We start from the raw sequence: 22,740 nt of genomic DNA on the forward strand, positions 1-22,740 counted from the left end.
GTGTTTGCAATCTGAGATCAACTGCCTTTCTGTGCCGAAACCAAAAGCAAAAACATATAGGGTAACGATTTACAATATTTTCACTTTGAAAATCTGAGCTGCAAGGTCCTACATGGTATCACAACTTCTGAATAAATGCAACGTGCCTAGTAAAAAAAAAAATAAATTAATAAATTAAAAAATAGTGCAGTCAACCAGTGTTGGAGCAAAACAATTTCGAAAATATTTTATTGGCATGGTAATTTTAGTTAAGAGATATCTTCATAGTGATAGCACAATGTTCAGTTCTAGTATTGAGTGACTCTTCATGCATTTGAATAGCATCACAGAGGTCAGTGAGTAGAGTTCAACGCTTTTTGAAACTAAACCACAAATGATGAACAGTGCCTTTAATTAAGTCAATTTCCTTCTCATTTCTCTGAAACAGAAAAGGTGTTTCTCAATTTCCTCCTAAACGACACTCTGATCTGTCCGCGCTCATGTCATCATATGACAAGGAATCAAATGTCAAGATGTATGCTTACAATGTATTAATATCAAACCACCAATTTCCCTACGACGTGAACATCTGTGATTGCCTTGGACAGACACACTGCTTCCTTCCATATTGGACATGCTGAAAATGAAATTAGCCATTTTTGCTATTACATTCAAAGACAAAAGTCTTTTCCGAATAGATCTACGTAGCAACGAGAAGAAAAGGAAAGTTAAGCATTCAGAGCACTATAATGACAACTGTTGGGACCAAGGCATGGACATTTCCAACATGTACTTACACACATTTCTTCCAAAAGATATCCCCTACAAATATACAAATTGGACAGATTTTGACATGCTAAAATAATGATCTATCTTCCTCCAGGAAAGTCATAGTGGTTGCCAACTCTACCTCAATAGGGTGGAATTAAAGATGGCATGTTCACACTTCAGAGCATTCCGGAAGGGTACACAGAAAAAGGATGAGATAATGTGATGAATGAATTCACCACTTTCCTCGGACAGGCGCACAATAGTGGGCCAAGAGAGTTTATAAGGCGAGCAAAGGAGATGTGTAAGATATCAGAGCTTCTCACAGGCTTTGACTTGTAATGTCTTCATTCACTATTCATACAACTGATGTCTGGACAGAAATTAGGGTTCACTAAATGTAACAAGTCTTGTCACAGAACTAACTGACAAGTATTCATCCCATGCCTGGTGCATGTGCACAGCTGCATACGATCACTCACAGCAATCACACCACTGCCTGCAAATGTGTGTGCCAATAAAACACCACAGACTTCTGAAAACAAAGCTGCTTTAAGTTTGCAAAAAGAGATTATGAGACTGATATTTCAGCATCATCCGATTTGCTGTTGACAGAACTCTCTGTGCATCACAGAAGACTATGCCATTGAAAACAAAACAAAACAAAAATCTTCTGCAGATTCAGGAATATTCATTCCAACGGCCATTTCGCCATTCTGAGATTATTGTAAAGATTTTCCTGTGATGACTTCATGAAAGGGACCAAAGATTTCTTTCTTCTCATCCATTGCTAGGGGGTATTGTTATTCATGCACTATTCATAACCATATGTAGACCTCCCAACCATTCTGAATTTGGAAGGAAAAATCTAAATTCTGACCATTCCCATCTCTTGTTTCAACAGGAGTTTCCTAATTTCTTGATAATCTTGATAGTAAGCAAATAATCAACGTTGGTGAAGGTGATGGGACAAACTATCACTTCCGAGGCGATCTGGATGTAGCTATCTTTCCGAAGCGCAGCTGAGGAAAGATAGCGTACACATTCAGATCGCCGAGGAAGTGATAGTTTGTCTCATTGCCTGAAACTAAAAGTTGATTATTTGCTTTATATTCCACATCTAGGGTCCTAGAAATTCCCATTTTATTCCACATCTGAAACCGTTTTAGCTGTCTTTAGGTATCCTTAGGGCTTAGGCTACGTGTGCGCGTAGATGACAACTTACAATGAATTTGCTGCGCGCACCGCGCGGCACCGAAGTGAAAGTGCGTTGCACTGTGTACTATCAAGTGACCTAGGTCATATGATAGTCCACAGTGCAACGCACGTTTATTTTGCGCGTACTCATCTTGCGTTAGGACTGTGTGGACTGTGTGGAGATCAGCGAAACAAAAGGGACTATCAACACAGAGTGTAACGAACTTTTCTTCTCAGGTGATGTGATGGGCAAAACTAGGCTTCATCACGTGATCAGCTCTGGACCAATCCTATTGCAACATTCTTAGTATGTGGAATATAAACACTCCAATGGGAACTGCTCTTTCTTTACTACGTTAAAGCCAAATCATTCCTATTTTTCAGTCAGAAAGGTTAGGAGGTCTGCATAAGTGACCATACATTAGGACTCCTTGTATTTGTGTTGGTATTACAAGTCTCATTCTCTGGAGATGATATAGAAACATGTTAACAGCAACAATGACACACACTCGGACAATCACAGTGCTTTGGACTGCGCTGGGGCCTTGACTTGTACGGCAGCGGGGCTTGCTGTTCTCAGCGCGGCTCCCGCTATCTGGCCGGAAACCTGGGGAGGTGTCGATAGAGGGAGTGCTGCTGCTATGGCCGAGTTACTTGCCTGTGTTGTGGTGGTCCCCTGCAACAACGACATGAACATGAAAAGATTCCACATTACATATACAGGCAACATCAAAGTCAATTCCCATACAAGTATCATACACCGGGAGTTGTTTCCCATTTCACTGTGTTATCTTCTCATATGCAACCCAATAATCAATAAAGAATGCATCGCCATGGGTCAAACATAACTTACTCCGGCCAAGACATGTGAAATCCAATGTGCCAATCAAATGTGTTATACATGTAACAGGAAGTGGGGGAATCTCACAAGGTTCACTCAGTTTATGCTTGGACATTAAAACGCTATGTCTACCACTGCTGTTTCACTGACACTACTTTGCAAAACAATACATACATATCAGATTGCTCCGAAAGAGGGCTTGGTTTTAACTCTATTCAACAGGAGAATGCAAGCCACAGAAAGCCCACATGTTGATTTATATTCCACGTTAGAACAGTTGTGTGTTCAGCTGGGCTAATTTTCATTTGCAATAATTCAATACCAGAAACTTTTTTTTTTTTCTGAAAATTGTGATATAAAAACAACATGACAATTGTGATAGGGTGTGAAAGAAGTTCAAGCAAAAATTTTCTGTTCCGAATTCACAAGAGGTTTCCTAAAGCAAGCCGTATTCATACCGGCACTGTTCTCCTATTTGAGAAGTGAGATTATTGAAAGATTTTTAGGTACCCGATATGTAAAGATTTCAAAGAAGAAAAATAAAGCAAAAATATGATTGGAGCTGCTTGCAAATGTTGAGGATATCATTTTCTGCCGGTGCATGCTTGGTAAAGTAGTAGGTCGAGGCAAAGAGGAGAGAGGAGTTCAGGTGCGTAGAGGGGGGGAATCATGGTATGAACTTTTAAATCCTGACTTTCATCAAAACTGCGACCCAGTGCTCTATTCTTTTGCAACAAAATGCTACAATATTAGTCACAAAAATAATTATAGTTTTAGTGGCCATGACACAATTTTTGTTTGAACCATGCACTTTATTTATTACAGATTGAATACAATTTGAAAATTTTCGGTAAATGCTCATACTCTGTGACTCATTCTGTCAACACAATATTAGAGTGATTCCAATTACACACCATAATTTGCACTTGGTGATACCAAATAAATTACAAATGCCATGTCATTAAAATTCTGGCAAACAATTTTATGTATTAATCCAATCACGATTGGTTTTGAGTATCATCAGCAAGCAACAAAAACAGAATTTAAAAGTTTTCATAGCATCAAATGTGGTCCGTTGACATGAAAGCATTTAACATAATCAATTATGAATTCAAAACTTCACCAGATCTTTTTTCTCTACTGATATATGAACTGTATCACTTTATTTCCAAAGATCTACCCTAGAAAGGGTAAGCAGACTGGCCCCAAACAAAAAGTGATGAAAAATTAGCTTTCAAAGCTCAGTCGCAGTCGATTGTGCAAGAAACTGGGCTTTTTTTTTCTTTCTCTTTTTTTTTAAAGTTAATTCAAAGCACCAAAGAACCAAACATCATAAGGATGGGTTTCAAACTTTCAAACAAAACATTCCTTTATTTTGAAATGCAGGCAGGGAAAATTGAGCTTTTAGGATTTTGAGTTAAAAAAAACTCTAAACTGTTTTATTTTCAGATAACTTGCCTTACTCTGCAGTTTTCTTAGCTTTGATGTCTGCAACTATGTCAGGGTAAGGTGGTGACAAGCCATAAATAATCTTTCAGTGAAGTTCTTTGACACTGACAGGTTATGTGGGATTTTCAGGTAATAAAATAATAGGGGCAGGTAAATTTGGACAGCAAGTCACTGAATAGTTGATTGAATTCAAACAGGGTTTGATAAAAAAATAAATAAAATAAAATAAAAAATAATAAAAATAAAACAAATAAATAAATAAACAAATAAATAAATACATAAATACATACATACATACATACATACATACATAAATACATAAATACATAAATACATAAATACATACATACATACATACATACATACATATATACATACATACATAAATAAATAAATAAATAAATAAATAAATAAATAAATAAATAAATAAATAGATAAATAAATAAATAAATAAATAAATAAATAAATAAATAAATAATAGATAAAAAATCAAATGAAGGTATTGGAGGAACACATTAATGCCACAAACCCTGTGTAAAAAATTTTAGTTAGAGACTACATTAAAACAGGTTGGTGTGACTATTTCGGCGCAAAAGATTTGAGAAAAGGGCACGAAAGGATGGGTGAGTATAATTACCCAAATAGTGGAATGGTGCCACATATGTAGTGTATTAAAGGTTTGAATGAGGGGCATGGGAGGACAGGTGGGTCTCAAATACTTGGGGTAAAGGATTTGGGTTAAGGGACTGTAATACAAGGGTTAATGTGATGCACTGGTTCAGAAGAGTTTGATTGAAGGGACTGTAATGATTGGTTCATGTAGAAAGTCTAGTGCTAAGTATCATGCCAAAGGATTGGATTGGACAGAGAGATTGGTGCCATGACTTGTGAAGGTGTTAAGGGTTGGAGTGAAAGGATTAGAAAGACGAGTAAGTGTCACAAGTTTGGTGTAAGGAGTTTTGAGCACAGGGATCGAGAAGATGGGATGAAGAGAAGGGTTACAAGCAAAGGGTTTTGAGTGCAGGGACTACACAGATAGTTTGGTGTTACAGGTCAGGTGCTATGAGCCTGTGTAAAGGAATTACAGCTGGAGGTTGAAAGGGGGATTTGGTGTTAAAAGTCTGAGTGAGAGGTTTGGAACGATGGGTTGGTGTAAAGGTCTGGTGTGAAAGGGGATGACATCTTGCCCACCTGCTGACATGCTACATGGACTTGAATGGGAATCGCCGGAACCGTTCCCGTGAATGCCGAGCTGCTGCTCCCTTCCACGTTGGCTAAGTGGTCAAGGAGGATCACATACAAACATGCAGTTAATGCCACTTTGCATCACCTCTCTTACTCCTTCACCTGCATTCTCTAGCTTTTCTTTCTTTTTCTTTCTTTTTTTTTGTTTAGTGATTTTTGTTGTTGTTTTTAAGCTACAGCAGCCCTCAAAACTAGCATATCATGGTTATTGGCAGTGGTCCTCTATAAAATAGAACTGGTGCACATGTCTAGACCACTAAGAATTACAAGAGGTCTTGTGAACACTCATACAGCTGATGCAAACAGTTTGAGACCTGCTGTAGGCATGCTTGTCCTATTGCAATAGAAAGTGTGCAAAGCTGCACTGATGTACAGTCAAATTGCCTGCCTAAACTTTCTTCTATCTCATAAATTGCCAGTCTCATATGCTCCTTCCCTTCAAAATGAATCATAAATGAAACGCTGTTTGCCATTTGATCATAATTCCCAAGTTTGACAGTAATTGACTGATGCTTTCACAAGTTGCTGAAAAACTTGTGCATTTCTGATGAAAATCTTTCCAGATAGTACATACATGTGTACATAGTCACCATAACAAAAAAGAAGTTCACTATAGACTATTATTAGAAAAAGAAAAAGGTGTCATCACATTCTAAAAGCTACTGACCATTAAAGAAAATGTTGATAAGATCATCAACAATGCAGTGTTACGAAGACTAAGAAAGCTTGCCATATGTGAAACATCTGGATTTTTGGACTGACTAAGCTACAGTTTTTCTTCCTCATATTTATGGCATAATGATGCTCAGGCTTGCATGCTATGTTATCTTGATTAGTAAATGAGTAAATGTGGTATGAGCAGGCAAGTTGGTTAGTATGTCACTAAATACATTATTCTCATGCACTGAAATTTTGGTGTACAACCTAATCATTCACACAGCCTGTGCAGAAGGAAACATATTTGTCCTTCATGTCAAAATTGCATAAAATATCTGTGATCAGTTATCACTGATAATCAATGCTTGTTTTATGTCCATTGTGGGGTACACAAGAGTGCCAATTCTTCTGCAAACTCCAAAAACCTCAATTCTACACTTTTGTAAAGGTCTTACTTTTCTGCTTTGGTTGTATCCATCTCACCCTCGGCACATATAATTCCAATTCCCTCTTATAACACTAAAGTAATTTTTGTCTCAACCAGGAAAGACGGCGAGAAGCTTTCCATGTCAAAAGAAAAAAAAAAAGTGTCAATACTGGACTTTGCAGATAAGCATGTATCTTTCCTCTCTTCTGTGTGTTTTCTTTTTTTTTTTGGAAGTCAATGGGGAAATCAAACTTCCTGTTTGACAGTCGTCATTTGAGTGAAAAAGTCTGTTGTGTGACTGCGGTTCATCGGACACTATTTACCTTGGCTAACTTGCGCCAGGTGGGCCGTAGCTGCCTGGTAGTTGAAGACAAAGCCATCTGAGCCTGGTGAGGCAGCGTAGACCAGACCCTGGGGGGCGTGGTACATGAGTGGGGCAGCAATGGCATTGGTGCTGCCTGCGTCTATGAAAGAGGAAACACAGTATGATTTGTCTTTCAGATCAATATGTAGAAATGGTTATGACGGCTGCCACAAAAGTTATACCCCCTCAGGACTGTCCAGTGCTTACACATAAACTAATGTTTGCGTGTAAACTCTATCAACAAGCATATCATATTATACAACTTCTCAAATTTCGAGATTAAAACGTAAAAAAATCCCAATGTATACAAGTTCAAGAAGTCAGACATCAACATGATGCCACTGTAACATTTCATTTTTTTTTTCCTTAAATACTCAAAACATCACCATATATACAAGTCACCTTTCAGAACCGCACAGAATATCATGTAAGATGTGAAATATGTTCATACTGATTTAGTTTCTACTGCTCTAGGCATCACTACACATTCAAACTAACTGGCACACAATCCCACCTGAATCAAACGACTGTGGCCATCCTTTTTTCTGCGTTTAGGCAAAGTAAGTGTGATTTTCTGTGGTCTAGTTTGCCTCAGTTCCTTTTTGACCGACATTGGGGAGCTTTAGATTTTCGCGACGGGGGCGCACAGAGGGAAAAAAACCTGGTCTGAGCATGCGCAGAATCGCGTATCAAAGTCGATCTATTTATAACTCGCACGCCTGAGTTTTCACTACGCGTTCTGGGCTACTTTTACGTCCGCTCAGTTCACGACGTAGAGAGCTACTTCATGTACCGATCATAAGAGGGCGCCATTTTATTTTTTTATACATTGCATCCCAGCGTAATCTACAGCTACTTTTCAACACGACGCAGGGAAGAGGAGAACATCCAGCCCAAGCGTCGCCTCAAACGTCCGCGCAGCAAATCTAAAGCTCCAATGACTCCTTAACTATATTCTCTTCATCCACATACTGTGATGTGATAAAACAATGAATCAAAAAATGTGTTTCTTTACGAGCAATATTTTGTGTTCTACTCACGACTGATGGACGTCTGTGGAGCAGCCAGCATTGCTACACTGTTGGCGTTCTGCGACGGCTGTGTCGTCGTCGCCGTGGAGGCAGCAGGAATTGACGGGACCAGTGCGGTGACAACCTGACTGGCAGGGCCAGTAAGGGAGGCTCCCTGTGGTAACCTGAATTGTCAGAACCATATATCATGACTCACTTTTGTCTTATTCATAACATTCAGTGAGAAACTGTGATACACTGACTACTTAGTTAGTTAGTTAGTTGGTTAGTTGTCAGTTTGATACGGGATACACGACTAAAGCACACAATTTGTGAGGACAGTTTAGGAGAAATATCATGGGTTTCCTCTTTCACAAGGTGATAGCTTAACCTATGTATGTTTCTCTCAGGTTAACCCACTTCAAAACCTTCCAAAAACCTCAGTCCACATCATTTCTCAAACCTGCCAGGAATGAACCATGTAATAGTGGTAACTGTAACACAGCTACATTCCTATCCAGTGCTCAAACTGATACACGACATATCAACTGCAGTAATGCTGAATTCTGTATTATAAATCTGAATACACACAAACAATCAACACTACCATCATGGTTCCACAAACATGGGCATAATGACAAACACTATGTGAAAGGCTACCGAACAAGAGTGTTTCCATAACGGACCCTGTTGGTGTTTGTGGGCATGGACGAACAAGAGATACATTGTGGGGGTTCCATCTTATGTTTCATTTTATTTAGTCAGGCACGGTGGGGGTAAAAATGACATCGTGGGAGTATTTGTCTATGGGAGAAAACAATGGGGTACTCCCACAAGTACCTATTGTTAGTTTGCCTGATATTATGAATATTGTTGGAAAGAAGGGGAGATATTTACTTCCGTCAAGGTTATGTTTTCGTCAGTGTTGGTTTGTCTGTCTGTCTGTCTGTCTGTCTGTTTGCAAAATAACTCGAAAAGTTATGAACGGCTTTGGATTAAACTCACAGGAAAAGTTAATGACACAAGGAACAGATGATTAAATTCTGTTAGTGATCCAGATAACCGTCTGGATCGAACTTTCTTTATTTTCATTTTTTTTTTAAAGGATTCTTCATCACTGGCAAATATGGCATACAAACCGGGGAATTCAAGCTGCACATATTTGAGGTTTGCAGTTGTGCGCACTAAGCATGCACTCGAGGTGCAGCAGGAAGCTAAGGTAGAGACATGAGAAAGGATTCTTTATTACTGGGATATTGGGCCATTCTCAGCATATAGAGATATGTGTTAATGGGTGGAAATGAGCTGCTTGGTGGAGGTATGCATTCTCCAAGTGCTCTTCTACTTTCACTGAATCATCTTTATTCCCAAACTCAGTTTTTCACGTAGAAGATACTCTACACACATTATTTGCACGGCAATTACCTGTAGAGGGTGGGTGCTGCAGCAGGGGTGTGGCTCTGGGCGTTAGCTTGGATTTGGACCTGGGGCTGTCCCTGGGGCTGGACTTGGAGCACACCGGTGGTCTGTAGAGCCTGGCCTGGTGTCAAGGCTTGACCTTACAAGTACAAACACAGATAAAGGTAATCCAAAACGCAAGACTTTAAACCAAAGTTTGTTCTCACCCTGGCATCGCTTTCCAAATTGACATTTGAGTTGCACACTCTATTTTGTTTACAAGACATGAATCCACCTTCCCCACTATCTAATATCTACACTGTCTGTCCATGAGACAAATACACACAATATCGCATGCTAGTCTCACGTATCTGTTTATCTGTAATTCAAGTTTACATCCATCGGCATTGTGTGAAATGTATACTTTGTGCTATTGTGTATTTTACAGGATTTCATGCACACAAGGGAGGGCTGATATGTCCACAGCTATTACAATATGTGTGATCTCTATTCCGCTCACACCCAAAATATTTTTTTTTAAAGACAGGGAAAAAAAGGTCTGTAACTCCACATCAAATTCATTGCGGGAGGGTGGGGGAGCAGACCCTCTCTACCTTACAGCCTGTAACTACATGTACAAACTCCGAAATGGTGTTGCTGCATCACAGAATATACTATAAGGAACCTAAATCTATTGCTATTTGAATGCAAGCACCACATGTAAAGTATCTTTGTTTCTTCATCTTTTCTTCCTTCTTTTCTTTGCATACAGATGTGATGCATATCACCAGCTACGCACACAAACTAAAGTCCACAACATTACTGAGTAGGTCTTGTCCGAGCACAAAAGGGTGGTTGAGGTTGGATGAAATCGGGGTTGGGGACTGGGAAAGGCATCGATTGGGTACCTGTCGGGGAGATGAGGGTGGTAAAACTGGCCACCTGCGGCACTGCTGTGGACACGCTACCCGCTAGGCTGGAGTTCACCTTGGCGGCATTGGCAATCTGTGCGGCGGAGGATGTGGGCAGGTACGTCGTCATGGGAAATGTGTGGCCAGCCCCGGTCAGTTGAAGACCTGGAGAAATGGAAAAAAATGAGAGCCACAAACTTGAGAAAGTGGTCTTCTTGTAAAAACAGCTCACTGAGAGAGTTGGAACAGCAGCAGAAACAGACAAAATAATATATTCCCATATACCATTACTGAAGGTTTCTTGACTAGTCATTATATCTGTCCAACAGGTTTCCAAGTTCAAGCCACATACACTGTTCACTGGTATTACATCCAAACATCTTTTATCATCACAACTCACATGGGTCAAAGGTCAGTTTTGCACGATACAATTACATCCGAGCAGCAAAATTCATTGATACTGAAACACAACAGGATCCAAAGGGTCCTCTTGATATTACAGCCTGTTTAGCTCTCAAAAGTATTCTAAGAAGTTTGAAACTAATGAAAGAGAAAGCTCGCAGCAACTGAAGCTTATTCATCTGTCAGACAAGATTCACATGACATTTCAAAGAAAACATTAGGGTCACTACAGGTCTTTGACTCAGAGAAATTGGCTAGGAAGCGAGGGAATGTCATACATTTGAAATGTCAACCAACAGAAGACAGTCTACATGTACTTGTACATCAAATCCAAGGCAACCGTTGGATGAGAGGATTTACTGAACTTGTGGGGGGAAAAATAATTTGCTTTCAATAAAATGATTTACAGTCAGTAATAATGGCTGGAAAAGCTGTTACAAATCCCTTAAAGTCTGCTGGCAATAGTAGCTGTAATTTCTAGTGAGTTAGGGGGCATGCACGGCACGTCACTGCCGTGGTAGGGTTTGAAGAATCTCCCCAAGAAAGGTTAATGACATGTTTGAAAGTTACAATTCCCACATGGTCACATGTGCCAAGATGAGAATAGTCAGGTAACCGAATTTTTACTCCAACAGCCATTCTTTTTTTTTTTTGAAAAATGCAGAACGGCAAGGCCAAAGGAGTATCAAAAAACAGGAGGCATATAGGAGGTGAAATTTTCATTTTGACTTTTCCCTCAGTATATGCACAAGTACTTGTCTCAAAATTTCCAGCAAAAATCCATAAATGTGAGAAAAGCTCAGGTTTTTCTCTACCAATGCAAATGCCTTCTACATACTTGTGGATGCACTTGTGTTGATGTTGGCATCTGCTCCAGCTCCTGGTATGTTGGTCGCTGTGAAGAGAGCTGCTTTCCCCTCCTGAAATGAAAAAAAGAAAGAAAAAAAAATAATAATTCAAACGAGACATGAAAACTCGTCACATTGAGGACGAGTTAGGTGATACGCTTGTGGTCATGAGATGACAGTCATCTGTGATCGACAAAGAAAAGAATGTGATATAGGCACCTTGAAGTTATATTGAGCGTGCATGCGAAACCGTATCTGTAACCACTCGACCACGGGTCATCCACGGAAATGGTAAGACAAAAAAACAACAACAATGTATAGATATAACGGGGGGAAAGTCAATGCCCACTCAACTAACGTGGCCGTGTGAACATCTATTGCATTGCTAGACGGAAAAGCGGCCTTGTAACGACTGAGGTCGCTATGCCATTTCTGGCAACTTGGGAAAAATACGTCCCGCAGACATAAAACCTATAATCGGCTGGTTTTGATACCTTGCCTTTAATCACAATTTTCAGTGTAATGACGTCATCAAATTACAAAACAATGACATGGTCTTGAAAGAAAATTGTTCAAAGTACAACACCTCAGTCGTCGTCATTACATACTATGATCGGTTTGACAAAGTCAACCTGCAAAATGTTGCTGCAGTCGAAGCAATGTGGTCTCCAACACACAAAAAAGAGGGATATGGCGTGTGTGTGTGTCTGTGTGTGTGTATAGGTGCGTTTATATACGAACGTGATTTCTACATGGACGAATATGTAATACAAAATTGAAGAAAAAAAAACAGTAAAGTAGCTAATTATTTTGTTTCGTGATCTTGTGGGGTTCGAACCCGCAACCTCACGTCTCTGAGACGTCGCCTTTAACCACTCGGCGACACGTCTCGACGGGAAAATATGGGGAACGTTATGGACTTGAAAGACAGTTGTTCAATATATAACACATTCATCGTACGTTGTCAGTTTGCTATTGACATGACGATCTATCATTTGAATATGAGGCAGGCATTAGTACCTGTATGAAATTATTATAGGCATGGTTATCAAATTGCCCTAAAATATCCTTATAATTGCCTTATTTTTACACACAGTTACGCTATCCCTTTAAACTCGTCACAGTTTAATCAGAATCATTAACATCATACATTAGTACCATATTCAGTTCCATAGCTGATCACGTTTGCTAATCAATTAAGAGTAATTGTCTAGCATGTGTCATATGGCCAACCTGTATACACACGTATATACACACACACAATGCTAAATGTATGTATCAAACATCTGTAACACAGCTTTGAACTAACTATAGGAATTATCGCTGCACTTATCATCCATACTTTTTATCACTATCTGAAACTCCACAAAAACCACTAATTGACAAATAATCATCAATACAGAAGACTGAATACCTTTTTTACAATGTATAGCTTGTTACATGTATAAATCAGCACAAAGTAACCACGACTACATTGTGTTACTGAATTAATATGAACAAATTTCATGTTGTGACAGTATACTATATCAGTTTGAAAAGCCCAACCTGCAAAACTATAATTTTGCAGCAGTCGAAGTAATGCAGTCTCCAACGCAAAACAAAGGTATACTGTGTGAGTGTGTGCGTATAGGTGTGTTTACATGCAAACGTGATTTCTACATGGACGAAGGTGTAGTACTCTATTGAAGAAAAAAAGTAAAAAAAATATATTATTTTCTTTCGTGCTCTTGTGAGGATCGAACCCGTACGTGTGCAACCTCACGTTTCTAAGACGACGCCTCTAACCACTCGACCATACGTCTCGACGAGAAAATTAGAGGAACGTAAGCTTATGTACGTGAAAGATGAATCAGGAATCGTTTGGTCCGCATTCCATTCTCATTTTCAGTTTTAAATTGCAAAATTGTCAACCTCATGAGGAGATTTCAAAGAATAAAATGCATGATTACTGCAGCTTATTGTCACAGCTACAACATAAATAAGTTTCAGAGGAAATGAAGCAAAATCAGCTGAGATAAAGGTGCTTAAACGTTGTCAAGTCAATGCATGGTTTCTAAAAAAATCACCTCCCATAGACATAACACGTAAACTTGTCCGATTTTGCGTCTTTACCTTTAAACACAATTTAAAGCATGATGACGTCATCAAATTTCAAAACCATGACATGGACTTGAAAGGCAAATGTTCAAAGTACAACATATCTGAATTTGGGATAATATTGAGCTTAAACAACAGAGATACGAGCAAATGAATGTCAGAAACAGTACCTCAAAAAAATTAATTCCACTTTTTTGATTTCAGATGACGATATGATGACGTCATAATGTAATTATGGAAATAATGATACTTGAAACGTCATGTCCAATTTATATGCTTTTGTAATATGCAATAAAAACATAGGGTCACCTGACGTTTTAAAGAGCTATGGCGAAATAAACAAAGACATGTTTTTTCACTATATTTGCACATAGACGCGCACGCGAAATTTGAACTTTGACGCAAGTGCATTGCTTTGTTATTTGTAGGAATCGATTAGAAATCAATGGATATTGTTGCTCAAAGTATCAGGAATCCAAATCTGTCAAAAAAAGTGTATTTTCATGTTGCTGACGCGCTGTGCGCGCGAAAATGCGCGGACGGACGCGCACGCGCAAAATTGTTTGAAACGCATAAAATTGTCTGAAACTTCGAGATTTCCCATTGGAAAGTTGTTTTGAGCCTTTTAAAATTTTGACGCGCGCTTACGCGCACTTAATGATGTCCTAGGTAATTAGCATCAAAAGAAGTAAGATAGAACGTGACCTGAACTTTATGTCCACAAAAAATGATACAGAAATGACCTTTAGTTATGAAGTTATGATCGATCATGTAACATGGTCCAAAAATCACAAAATGGCGCCTAGACGACGTCATAGATATGTTACTGTCATGAAAACCTTATTGTGGCTAGATATTGTCATGAGACATGTTCCCTGAAAATGTCATGTTATTCCGTAATGTCATTCTTGAGATATTGATGACACAAAATTGTCCAGAAAGAAAGAAGAATAAAAAGAAATAAAGAGAGATTTTGACAATCACAATAGGTGATACGCTGATAGCGTATCACCTAATAAAAATTAGAATTGGAGATTCAAAGAAACAACATTAGCAATTACTGCATGCAGACACTCATATCTCTTTTCAAGAAATATATGCAATGACACTGTCATATCATGGTTGTTGTCCAGTGGATAAAATAAATTGATCCAGTGTACAGTAAATGTCCTGTCACTACCAGCAGCACTGGCTCACGAACAATATCAATGGAAGTTTGAGATAGTGGTGCTTTGAGGGTTAATGCACTTTTTCTTATTCACTGAATTCATTGACAGCTTTGTTTCTTCTGTCATCTTAGTATGAAGGGAATTTACCTTTCAGAGAAAATATTTTTGAAAAAAAAATCTAAGCTGATAAATATATGCAACAGATATGCAGTTTTTCCAGCAAAATCAAAAGAGTACTAAAATAAGCCACAATTTCAATGTGAGTCACTTCATACTATGCACTGGAGGACTTATATGAAAAGAAAAAACCAGCCATCATGAATACATTCATCAAAGCCTTATCATTAACAAAACTATGCCATCTTTGCTGAAACTCTGACATTAATGACATCCTACGATGTCACCACCAAGCTACAACTTGAACTCATCTGACGCACCAAGTGAATGGAATGTGACAAGACTTCAATTCTATTCACACTAGCCAAAGTCTGTTTTCTAGGCTGGATCTCCATTTTTTTGAAATTCTGTTTCAGGTTCAGCATAGAGCCTGCAAAACAATGCAGGTTTTGTTGTTGGTGGTGGTGATGTGTTGTGGTTTTTTTTTTTTTTGGTCCCTCTTCAAGATGTAGAAATGATATCATAAATGTTGTGCCCGTGTACGCTGCATGCACGTAAATTTTATGTTACAGAACTGACCTAAAGTGCACAAGTGGTATAGTGATATAGTTGGACCCCAGCAGAAGTGGGATAGAAAATAATCAGACAGACAGTATGCAGTATAAACAGACTAGCAACCATTTTTTTTAAATCAGTTTGAAGCAGCCTGAACTTTGGGCTGCAACACACAAAGAGCATTACCAATATATTTAGGCGATTGACATTTTCATTCATTTTCAACTGATACGTGGTTTTTGATGACTTGGGTTTATGAAATGATATCAAGTTTTCCTTGGGACATATTTTCCCTTTGCAGATAGTAATACCTGGTGATCAGACTAAAAAAAAAAAATAGTATGAGAAACAGGTACTACCATTAGCATGCAATATGTATCACTGCCTAAAGATGCCAATTTCATCAAATGATTGAAACATAATATTTTGGAATAATGTAAAAGAAAATATCTCTTATAGAGAATGTTGAATTTTACAAGTAAAAGTGAAATGTTAAAACATATCCAACCCAAAAAGGCCAAGGAAAACAGGTCTCATAAATCCGGCGTATTCATATGACTACTGAGTTGTTCATATGGTGAATTTTTGGGATTCATTGCTAACTCCAGAAGTGATACTGCATGAAGTCTGTTAATGAACTCATCAATCCCTTTTAAACTACATTGTAATTTTTTAAATGATAACTCTCAACGTTTACAGGTACTAAGATGTAAATCAAATGTATGACTGAATTATTCTTCATTCATTTCGGAAACACAGATTCAATTGAATCAAATAAGATATCCAGAAACAAGGGTCTGTCACGATCCTCCCACTAAAAACAGCCTCAAGCAGGTAATAAAACCATTAAAGTGACATACAAAAGAACACAAACGTGGCTGTAACATCAGTTTACAACATTTATGACCTGCCAAAAATGCGTGGTATGGCAATTATCCACATATTCCAACTATTCTGTCCACCTCAAACTTTCTCCTTATCACCACGGATAACTTGGCAACCGTCCCCTATCAACGTCATCAGCCCAGAATAGCTTTTAACTTCCAACAATGCAGTGGGTCTATTCCGTCCCATATATGCTGGAATGCCATATATGCGACCGGCTGCGCTCCCCGAGAGCCGCAATTGGCTGGACCGCTCAATTAGCATATGGCAAAAGTTGCCAACGGCTTCTTCATTTGGCATCACACATCTGATGTTGAATTTGGGAGAGGCCAGCAGAGAGACAAAATTCCTCTTCCAGAAAGTCTTGAATACCGCAGTAACAATATTTTGGTCAATTATCAACGGGATCGAGTTTGGACCAATTTCTTTACTGGCATCAATAGCATCACTGGCAGTATGTGGGAACATTTTTCAATCTGCAAATGCAGTCTCTATAAGGTTTGATATCATTGAAATGCCGCAAAGGAGAAAATAATGCACTCATAATTCTGGGAAAAGGATGGATGTGCGCTACTAGTGCTGTAGTACCAACTTCCCGTTTAGATGACATCAATGGGTTCTATGTAAACATGAAAGCAGGAAGCTTGAATGACACTCAATGAGGTTTATGTTTAAATGTTCCCACTCATTACCTTCAATTTAGTGTTCACGACATAGCACGCCTTCCTGTGTGTAATAGTTTCTCAAGAGCAATCCCCAGTTTAATTGGTATACCAGAATCATTTCCAATAAACATTTAACAACAGCCTCTTTTTCTAATGCAATATAATCTTTTCTTTTTTCTATTTTCCCAAATTGTTTACTGTATGCACCATACAGCATATTAAGCAAGTGTAACTTTTCACAAATAGGGACTTCTTGACAATCACAAAAGTGGTTAACTTCACAACATTCAATAATGGATAACAGCATTGGACTTCGAAATGTGTGCATGCATGCCACATTCATGTGAGCATCTGAACAAAAAAATGTTCACGTGTTGTTAAATTTGCAAATAGCATCAAATTTGCGACAATAAAATTCCTGCAAAATATACAGTATTTTGTAGAGAGGCTTTGGTTTTGCAGCAAGTGTGCAGCTAACTACAGTCACAGCAGGTGTTGAAAAGACATAAGCTCCTCATTTGATCCATCGTCTCAAAAGCATTATGTTTCCATGAAGCTCTAAGTCAAATTTATGAGTCAAATGTGACACTATGACCATGAATTGAGTGTCGGGCTATATCATGCACACTAACCCTCAATGTCAGTGTCAAAGAACACAATTCTTCTCATACCCCCCCCCCCCCCCAAGTGATGGGAATTATTTGCCATATGTTGTTATCACATGAGTTCACCTTTGCCCACATATTCCTGTACTTTATGACTTAACAGCTTGTTCATGAGACCATTGTTGCTGTTTTGCTGAATAGCACAAAAATTGATTAAGATACAAACAGAAGAGCACAAAATTTTATGTACCGAAATTCTTAAAATCTTATTTGCAACAATCCAAGAGAATCTATTTGATAAGATAGTAATGCCAGGGTTAAAGGGGCACACTCACGGAAAGTTAAGACAGTTAAACATTTGTAAATCATCCAACTTAGCATACTACTGAATATTTACAATGGCTGTCTTACAGTAGCTGTATGGATCCGACTTTGCTTGCAGGGACATCTGTTTGTTTTATTCATAAATAAAATCAACTATTGAAGCATTTATCTTTCAGTACAAATGGCAAGAATCACCTAACACTTACTTGGAGGACAAAACAAAAACAAAAACAAAACAAAACAAAACAAATGTTCCAGTATTAGATCTTGAGCAGAACTTTGGTGGAAAATATACATGTATGCCTTTCTCAAAACATCCTGTACACGGAGTATCACATATTAAAGTGACAACATGGTGAATATCAAGATGATAACTTTAAGGTGCCCCTTGAGAGCCATGTTTGATTTACTCATCAAATAAAACTGTCCTTACTCACAGAATACATGTCAGTGTCCCTCCACACTTGAACTGATCTTTGCTTTCACACATCACTTTCAATACACATCCTTGCGGTAATTTGTCTTTGGAATACATGAGGACATGCAAAAAGAAAGTTGTGGAATTTGTAAAGTCTCACATGTTGTGATTGAATATTCATTGCACCAAAATTTGCAAATTGAGTGAGGTGCTGATGACATCAACACACAACTCTCTCTTTGTTTGTGAACATACATACATGTACAAATCTTGTCTTTACTTTTCTGTGTGATGACTAGCATGTAATTAAATATGCGACTAATTCTACTTTTAAGTAGTCGGGATGGGTGGAACAAGAGCTTGAATAAGACACAATCGTTCTTCTTTTTTCTTTTTTTTTTTAAGTAGGCCTACTTTACATCATCATGTTCTGATTTCACACCTTTAGATAATGGCATGCTTTTGAGAATTACAGCAGGTGCGCAATTTACATTCTTACACAAACATATTACCCCGTAGTATTTCTCAATGCACAGTAAAAAACAGAAAATGATAGTAAGTTGAATGTCTTTTTTTTTTCTCTCTCTCTATATATATTTTCTGAAGGAAAGTCATAACAACCAAAACAACAATGCCAAACTTCACAATACAATACAATTTGTACACCAATCATGATGGCAGTTGTATGCAGATTTCATTCAGCCAATTAGATGCTCATACAAACGGGTTGATTCTTTTCACTGGAAATGAGTTTTTATGCCGTATACTGTGGCACAACTATGGCTGAAGGAAGAAAAATGTGAAAGCAAAATCGAGTGAGGTGAAATATACTTGTCTCAAGAAAGTGTAAGCTTTTTTTTCTCTCTCTCTCTTCTTTGTTAATTTTGTTTTTCTGCAGACTTGACATCACACTGAATCTCTCAGGGAAATCTATCTTCTCTGATGTGGCAATTCTTGAAATGTGCCATATGGAATGTTTTTAGACAGCCTCATACAAATGCTGTGAATCATCATCATCATCATAATCATATTTGATGTACAATCAAATTGTACACAACATAGCTGTGATTTATCAAAAGTGCTTTGATTTTAAAAATCATCATCTGTATGGTACACTCGAGTCACTGAATGTACGTTGGATGATTCGTGGATGAAGGGATTGGATCACGCTATTTTGCACAGTCACGTTGAACAAAGCATTTCATCAGAAACTCACTGAAAGTTAACAGTACCTGCAAACACAGGTAACATGCAATAGCATGACATGCAACAGTGATTTACAACATCCGAACAAAGTGTGCAAATACACAACTTGGCTCTGAATGAGCTGATAATGATATGAATTGGGAGAGATAAGAGAGGAGGGGAGGGGAAGGGGGAGGGTAAGGGGGAGGGGAGGGGAGGGGGAGGGGAGGGGGTGGGGGAGATATTTAATGCCCAGAAGATAAGATGGAGGGAAATACAAGGGAAGGGAAGAGCTATTCAATACAAGGAGCTTGCCCTCATACAAATAAACTCTTCCAGAAAACCAAACACACAAACACACACACTACATGAGGTGCAAGTTTACAAAGGGGGAGGGGGTGTTTCACCGCTTTGTTTTACCTAAATTCACAAATATATTCCATCATAAATATTCAGAGAGTACATACAGAGAGAGAGAGAGCAGGGCTGGAACCCAGGCATCTCCGCCCCACAACCCCCCTTGCATTCTTCCCCATCTGAGATGTGGGCGCAACCCAGGACCCATGACCATATAAGGAAAATGTGTTCTCAAACATGGTAAGCTCATTAATCAGTGAAGGCAGCTGATGATATACAGGGGCTTCCCAAGAAGTGAGAAGCTTGTCAAGGGGGGACTGTTCCAAGGCAGTTAGTGACGCACCAAGCTGGAAGGGGTGGGGGGGGGGGGGGGGGAGAAGGATCCCGCAGAGTAGTTGTTGTTGGTTTTTTTTTATTGTTCAAATACAAGACAAAAGGATATCTTTCTCTTCTGTATTCTTCTTTTCATCAAACTTTGACAAATCAAATGGGATACACCTCATCACTTTCTGAAATCCCCATTTTTAAATCTTAAAAAATGCATGCATATTTAAAAAAAATACAAAAGCAAACACTTTTTATAAATGCTGGAAAGGAGCACATCATTATGTTGTAATAGCATGCATTGATATACATATCACACATGAACAAAGAGCAAATTAATTCAAAGGTATTCATTCAGTGTACACATTTATTCTTCTGTTAAATCCCACTACAACACTGAGACAATGCTAACACATCTTTGTATTGTATTAGAATAATAATGGTTGCAATTACATGTATTTCAATTCTAATGTGAATTGCAGGTTACAACAGTTCTCAATTGGGGGAAACACAATGTAACTCAATGTCAAACGAGGACATTCCACAATACCGGTACTGTTGTTGTAACTGCCAAAGAAAGCAATGAGTGGTAGGTGAAAAGTACTCTTACTGAGGTCAACATGAGGTATAATTAATCTGCTATCTGCTGAGAGGGAAGGATTAGACCGCCCAGTCTCTCTCCATAATTTCTAGGTCAGCTAATGACTGCAAATGAGTGTGGCATAGTAAACACTGCACTAATCACGACCTGTTCGGCTGATACCAATCTGATTGACTCGCTGAGTGGCTTTTTAATCGGCCACAACCCCTTGCGCAATCCATCACGAAATCCGCCGCGGCTGGGTCCCTTTCAGTACGGCTCACTTTAGCGTACAGCGTGCAGCAACCCCCCCCCCCCCACCCCCAACGTAGCCACGCCCCATCCCGGGCCCAGGCGCCGCCCCTCGCAATCCAAGCAATCTGAACCTCGCTAGCACGGCCACACATGGGACATGTGCAGCGCCCCCTCTGCATTCACTTGTGACGTCAAACCGAGTGGGGGAAGGACGCAGACACCCAATTGTATAGTCCACACATGAAAGAGCGCCAGGCATTCCAAGATGCGTAAAGTCATCTCTGGCATGATACTATCATCACTGTACTCTTTCTTGCGACCACCACGAGTACGGCGCCGAGCTATTTTAAGATAAAGACGTCATCACACCCACAGCACGTGGAAGAGGGCCACATATATAGATACTCCTCTTGTTTATAAACACAAGGCAGGTCCGTTCCTCCGGGGAATAAAAGTTGAGGACTGGAAGAAGCCTACGTGCAACTGCCCCCATCAGACAGGTCTCAAGAATCCACACGTTGGAATGGCATTTTCTGTACATGTTTACGAGCACATTCCCTCATAACTAGCATTCCTGGTCCTTTCCTTCTCCCAAGAAGATTCAATGAACATGTTCACTACATGGTCATGCTTAGAGCATCGCTCATATGAGCCATGCTCAAAAAAGTTTGCATCTCTCATGTAATAATGTCACATACACTGTACAGGCTGCCACAAGCACATCAGGCTGAGTGACTTTACAGGGACTACCCCATTTTGTATAGAAAATGCTAACAAAAGCAGATATATGTAAAGCCAAGGAGGTTCGAAAGATGGAGTTACAACTGACTATAATTATTCAATCAGCTGTCAGTTTTCTATGGATGGACAAAAGAATTCCACAGGTTCATTTGTGCCTTTGATGTGCCATGCTTGAAGCTGCCATCTCTCTGAGCAATCTGAAGATTCATTTTTAACGCTAACATAATATCGGGAATATGCTGCTCGTTTTAATCAAATGCAATGAAATTTCACCTAATGATAGAGCATATAAAACAAAAGTCAATTCTGTTCGAAAATATGTGCAAAAGTGTAAATCTGAGCTGTATTTTGTGAAAGTGTTTAAAATTTTACCCTCATGGAAAACCGGTTTTATCACTTTTCTGATTATTTCTGCCAAATGAAACTAATATGGTATCATCTTCAAGCATAGTTCTTTATAAATTAATACGTCAGATTAGCGTCCAGACACGTACAGTCGAGTAATTTTGATATCTATTTCAGCAATATTTGAGCAATTTCTATTCGTGCACCCCCGTGCCTTTACCATTGTCTACTGCCCATCATTTGTAAGTAGAGATAGTGAAAAGTAATTACACATTGTACCATCACAAAGACATATCTTCCTTGGAAAGTGGCTGGTGATTATGCAATGAGACATGAGTCAATTCAATTGTCTTCGCATCTGAACGGCAGATCCAGTTTGACACATACTTCAAATATTTTTGAGTGGCAGCTTCGAGCATGGGATCAAAGCGAATACGACTGTTGTGACTCCATGACCCCGTTTACAGTGCGGGGCTGGGCCGAGCCGCGGCCGAGCCGAGGCCGGGCCCCGCAATTTTGTCCGTTTACCCTACCGGGCTTGGCCGTGCTTTTGATTCAAACCTTTCAATATGTTGTCGTAGCGGGGCTCTGCTTGTAAACAAATGCAATTTGGCATTGTCTA

At 39.0% G+C, this 22,740-nt stretch overlaps 1 protein-coding gene across 1 annotated transcript in view; it reads right to left on the reverse strand.

Moving 5' to 3' along the window:
• Nucleotides 1-2,385: 2,385 nt before the first annotated feature.
• LOC139725386 (serum response factor-like) overlaps nt 2,386-22,740 on the reverse strand; it is a 35,058-nt gene continuing 14,703 nt past the window's right edge. Inside the window, exons 3-9 of the mRNA XM_071636467.1 lie at nt 11,487-11,568; nt 10,244-10,411; nt 9,363-9,495; nt 7,968-8,122; nt 6,887-7,027; nt 5,426-5,508; nt 2,386-2,620 (exon numbers count right to left, since the gene is read on the reverse strand). Of these exons, the coding sequence (XP_071492568.1) occupies nt 2,462-2,620; nt 5,426-5,508; nt 6,887-7,027; nt 7,968-8,122; nt 9,363-9,495; nt 10,244-10,411; nt 11,487-11,568 (921 nt within the window). The 3' untranslated portion in view covers nt 2,386-2,461. The remainder of the gene's footprint in view (nt 2,621-5,425; nt 5,509-6,886; nt 7,028-7,967; nt 8,123-9,362; nt 9,496-10,243; nt 10,412-11,486; nt 11,569-22,740) is intronic.

This window comes from Diadema antillarum, unplaced genomic scaffold, assembly GCF_040938485.1.
Source record: "Diadema antillarum isolate AM-2024a unplaced genomic scaffold, OU_Dant_1.0 seq00000036_RagTag, whole genome shotgun sequence".
NCBI classification, from domain to species: domain Eukaryota; kingdom Metazoa; phylum Echinodermata; class Echinoidea; order Diadematoida; family Diadematidae; genus Diadema; species Diadema antillarum.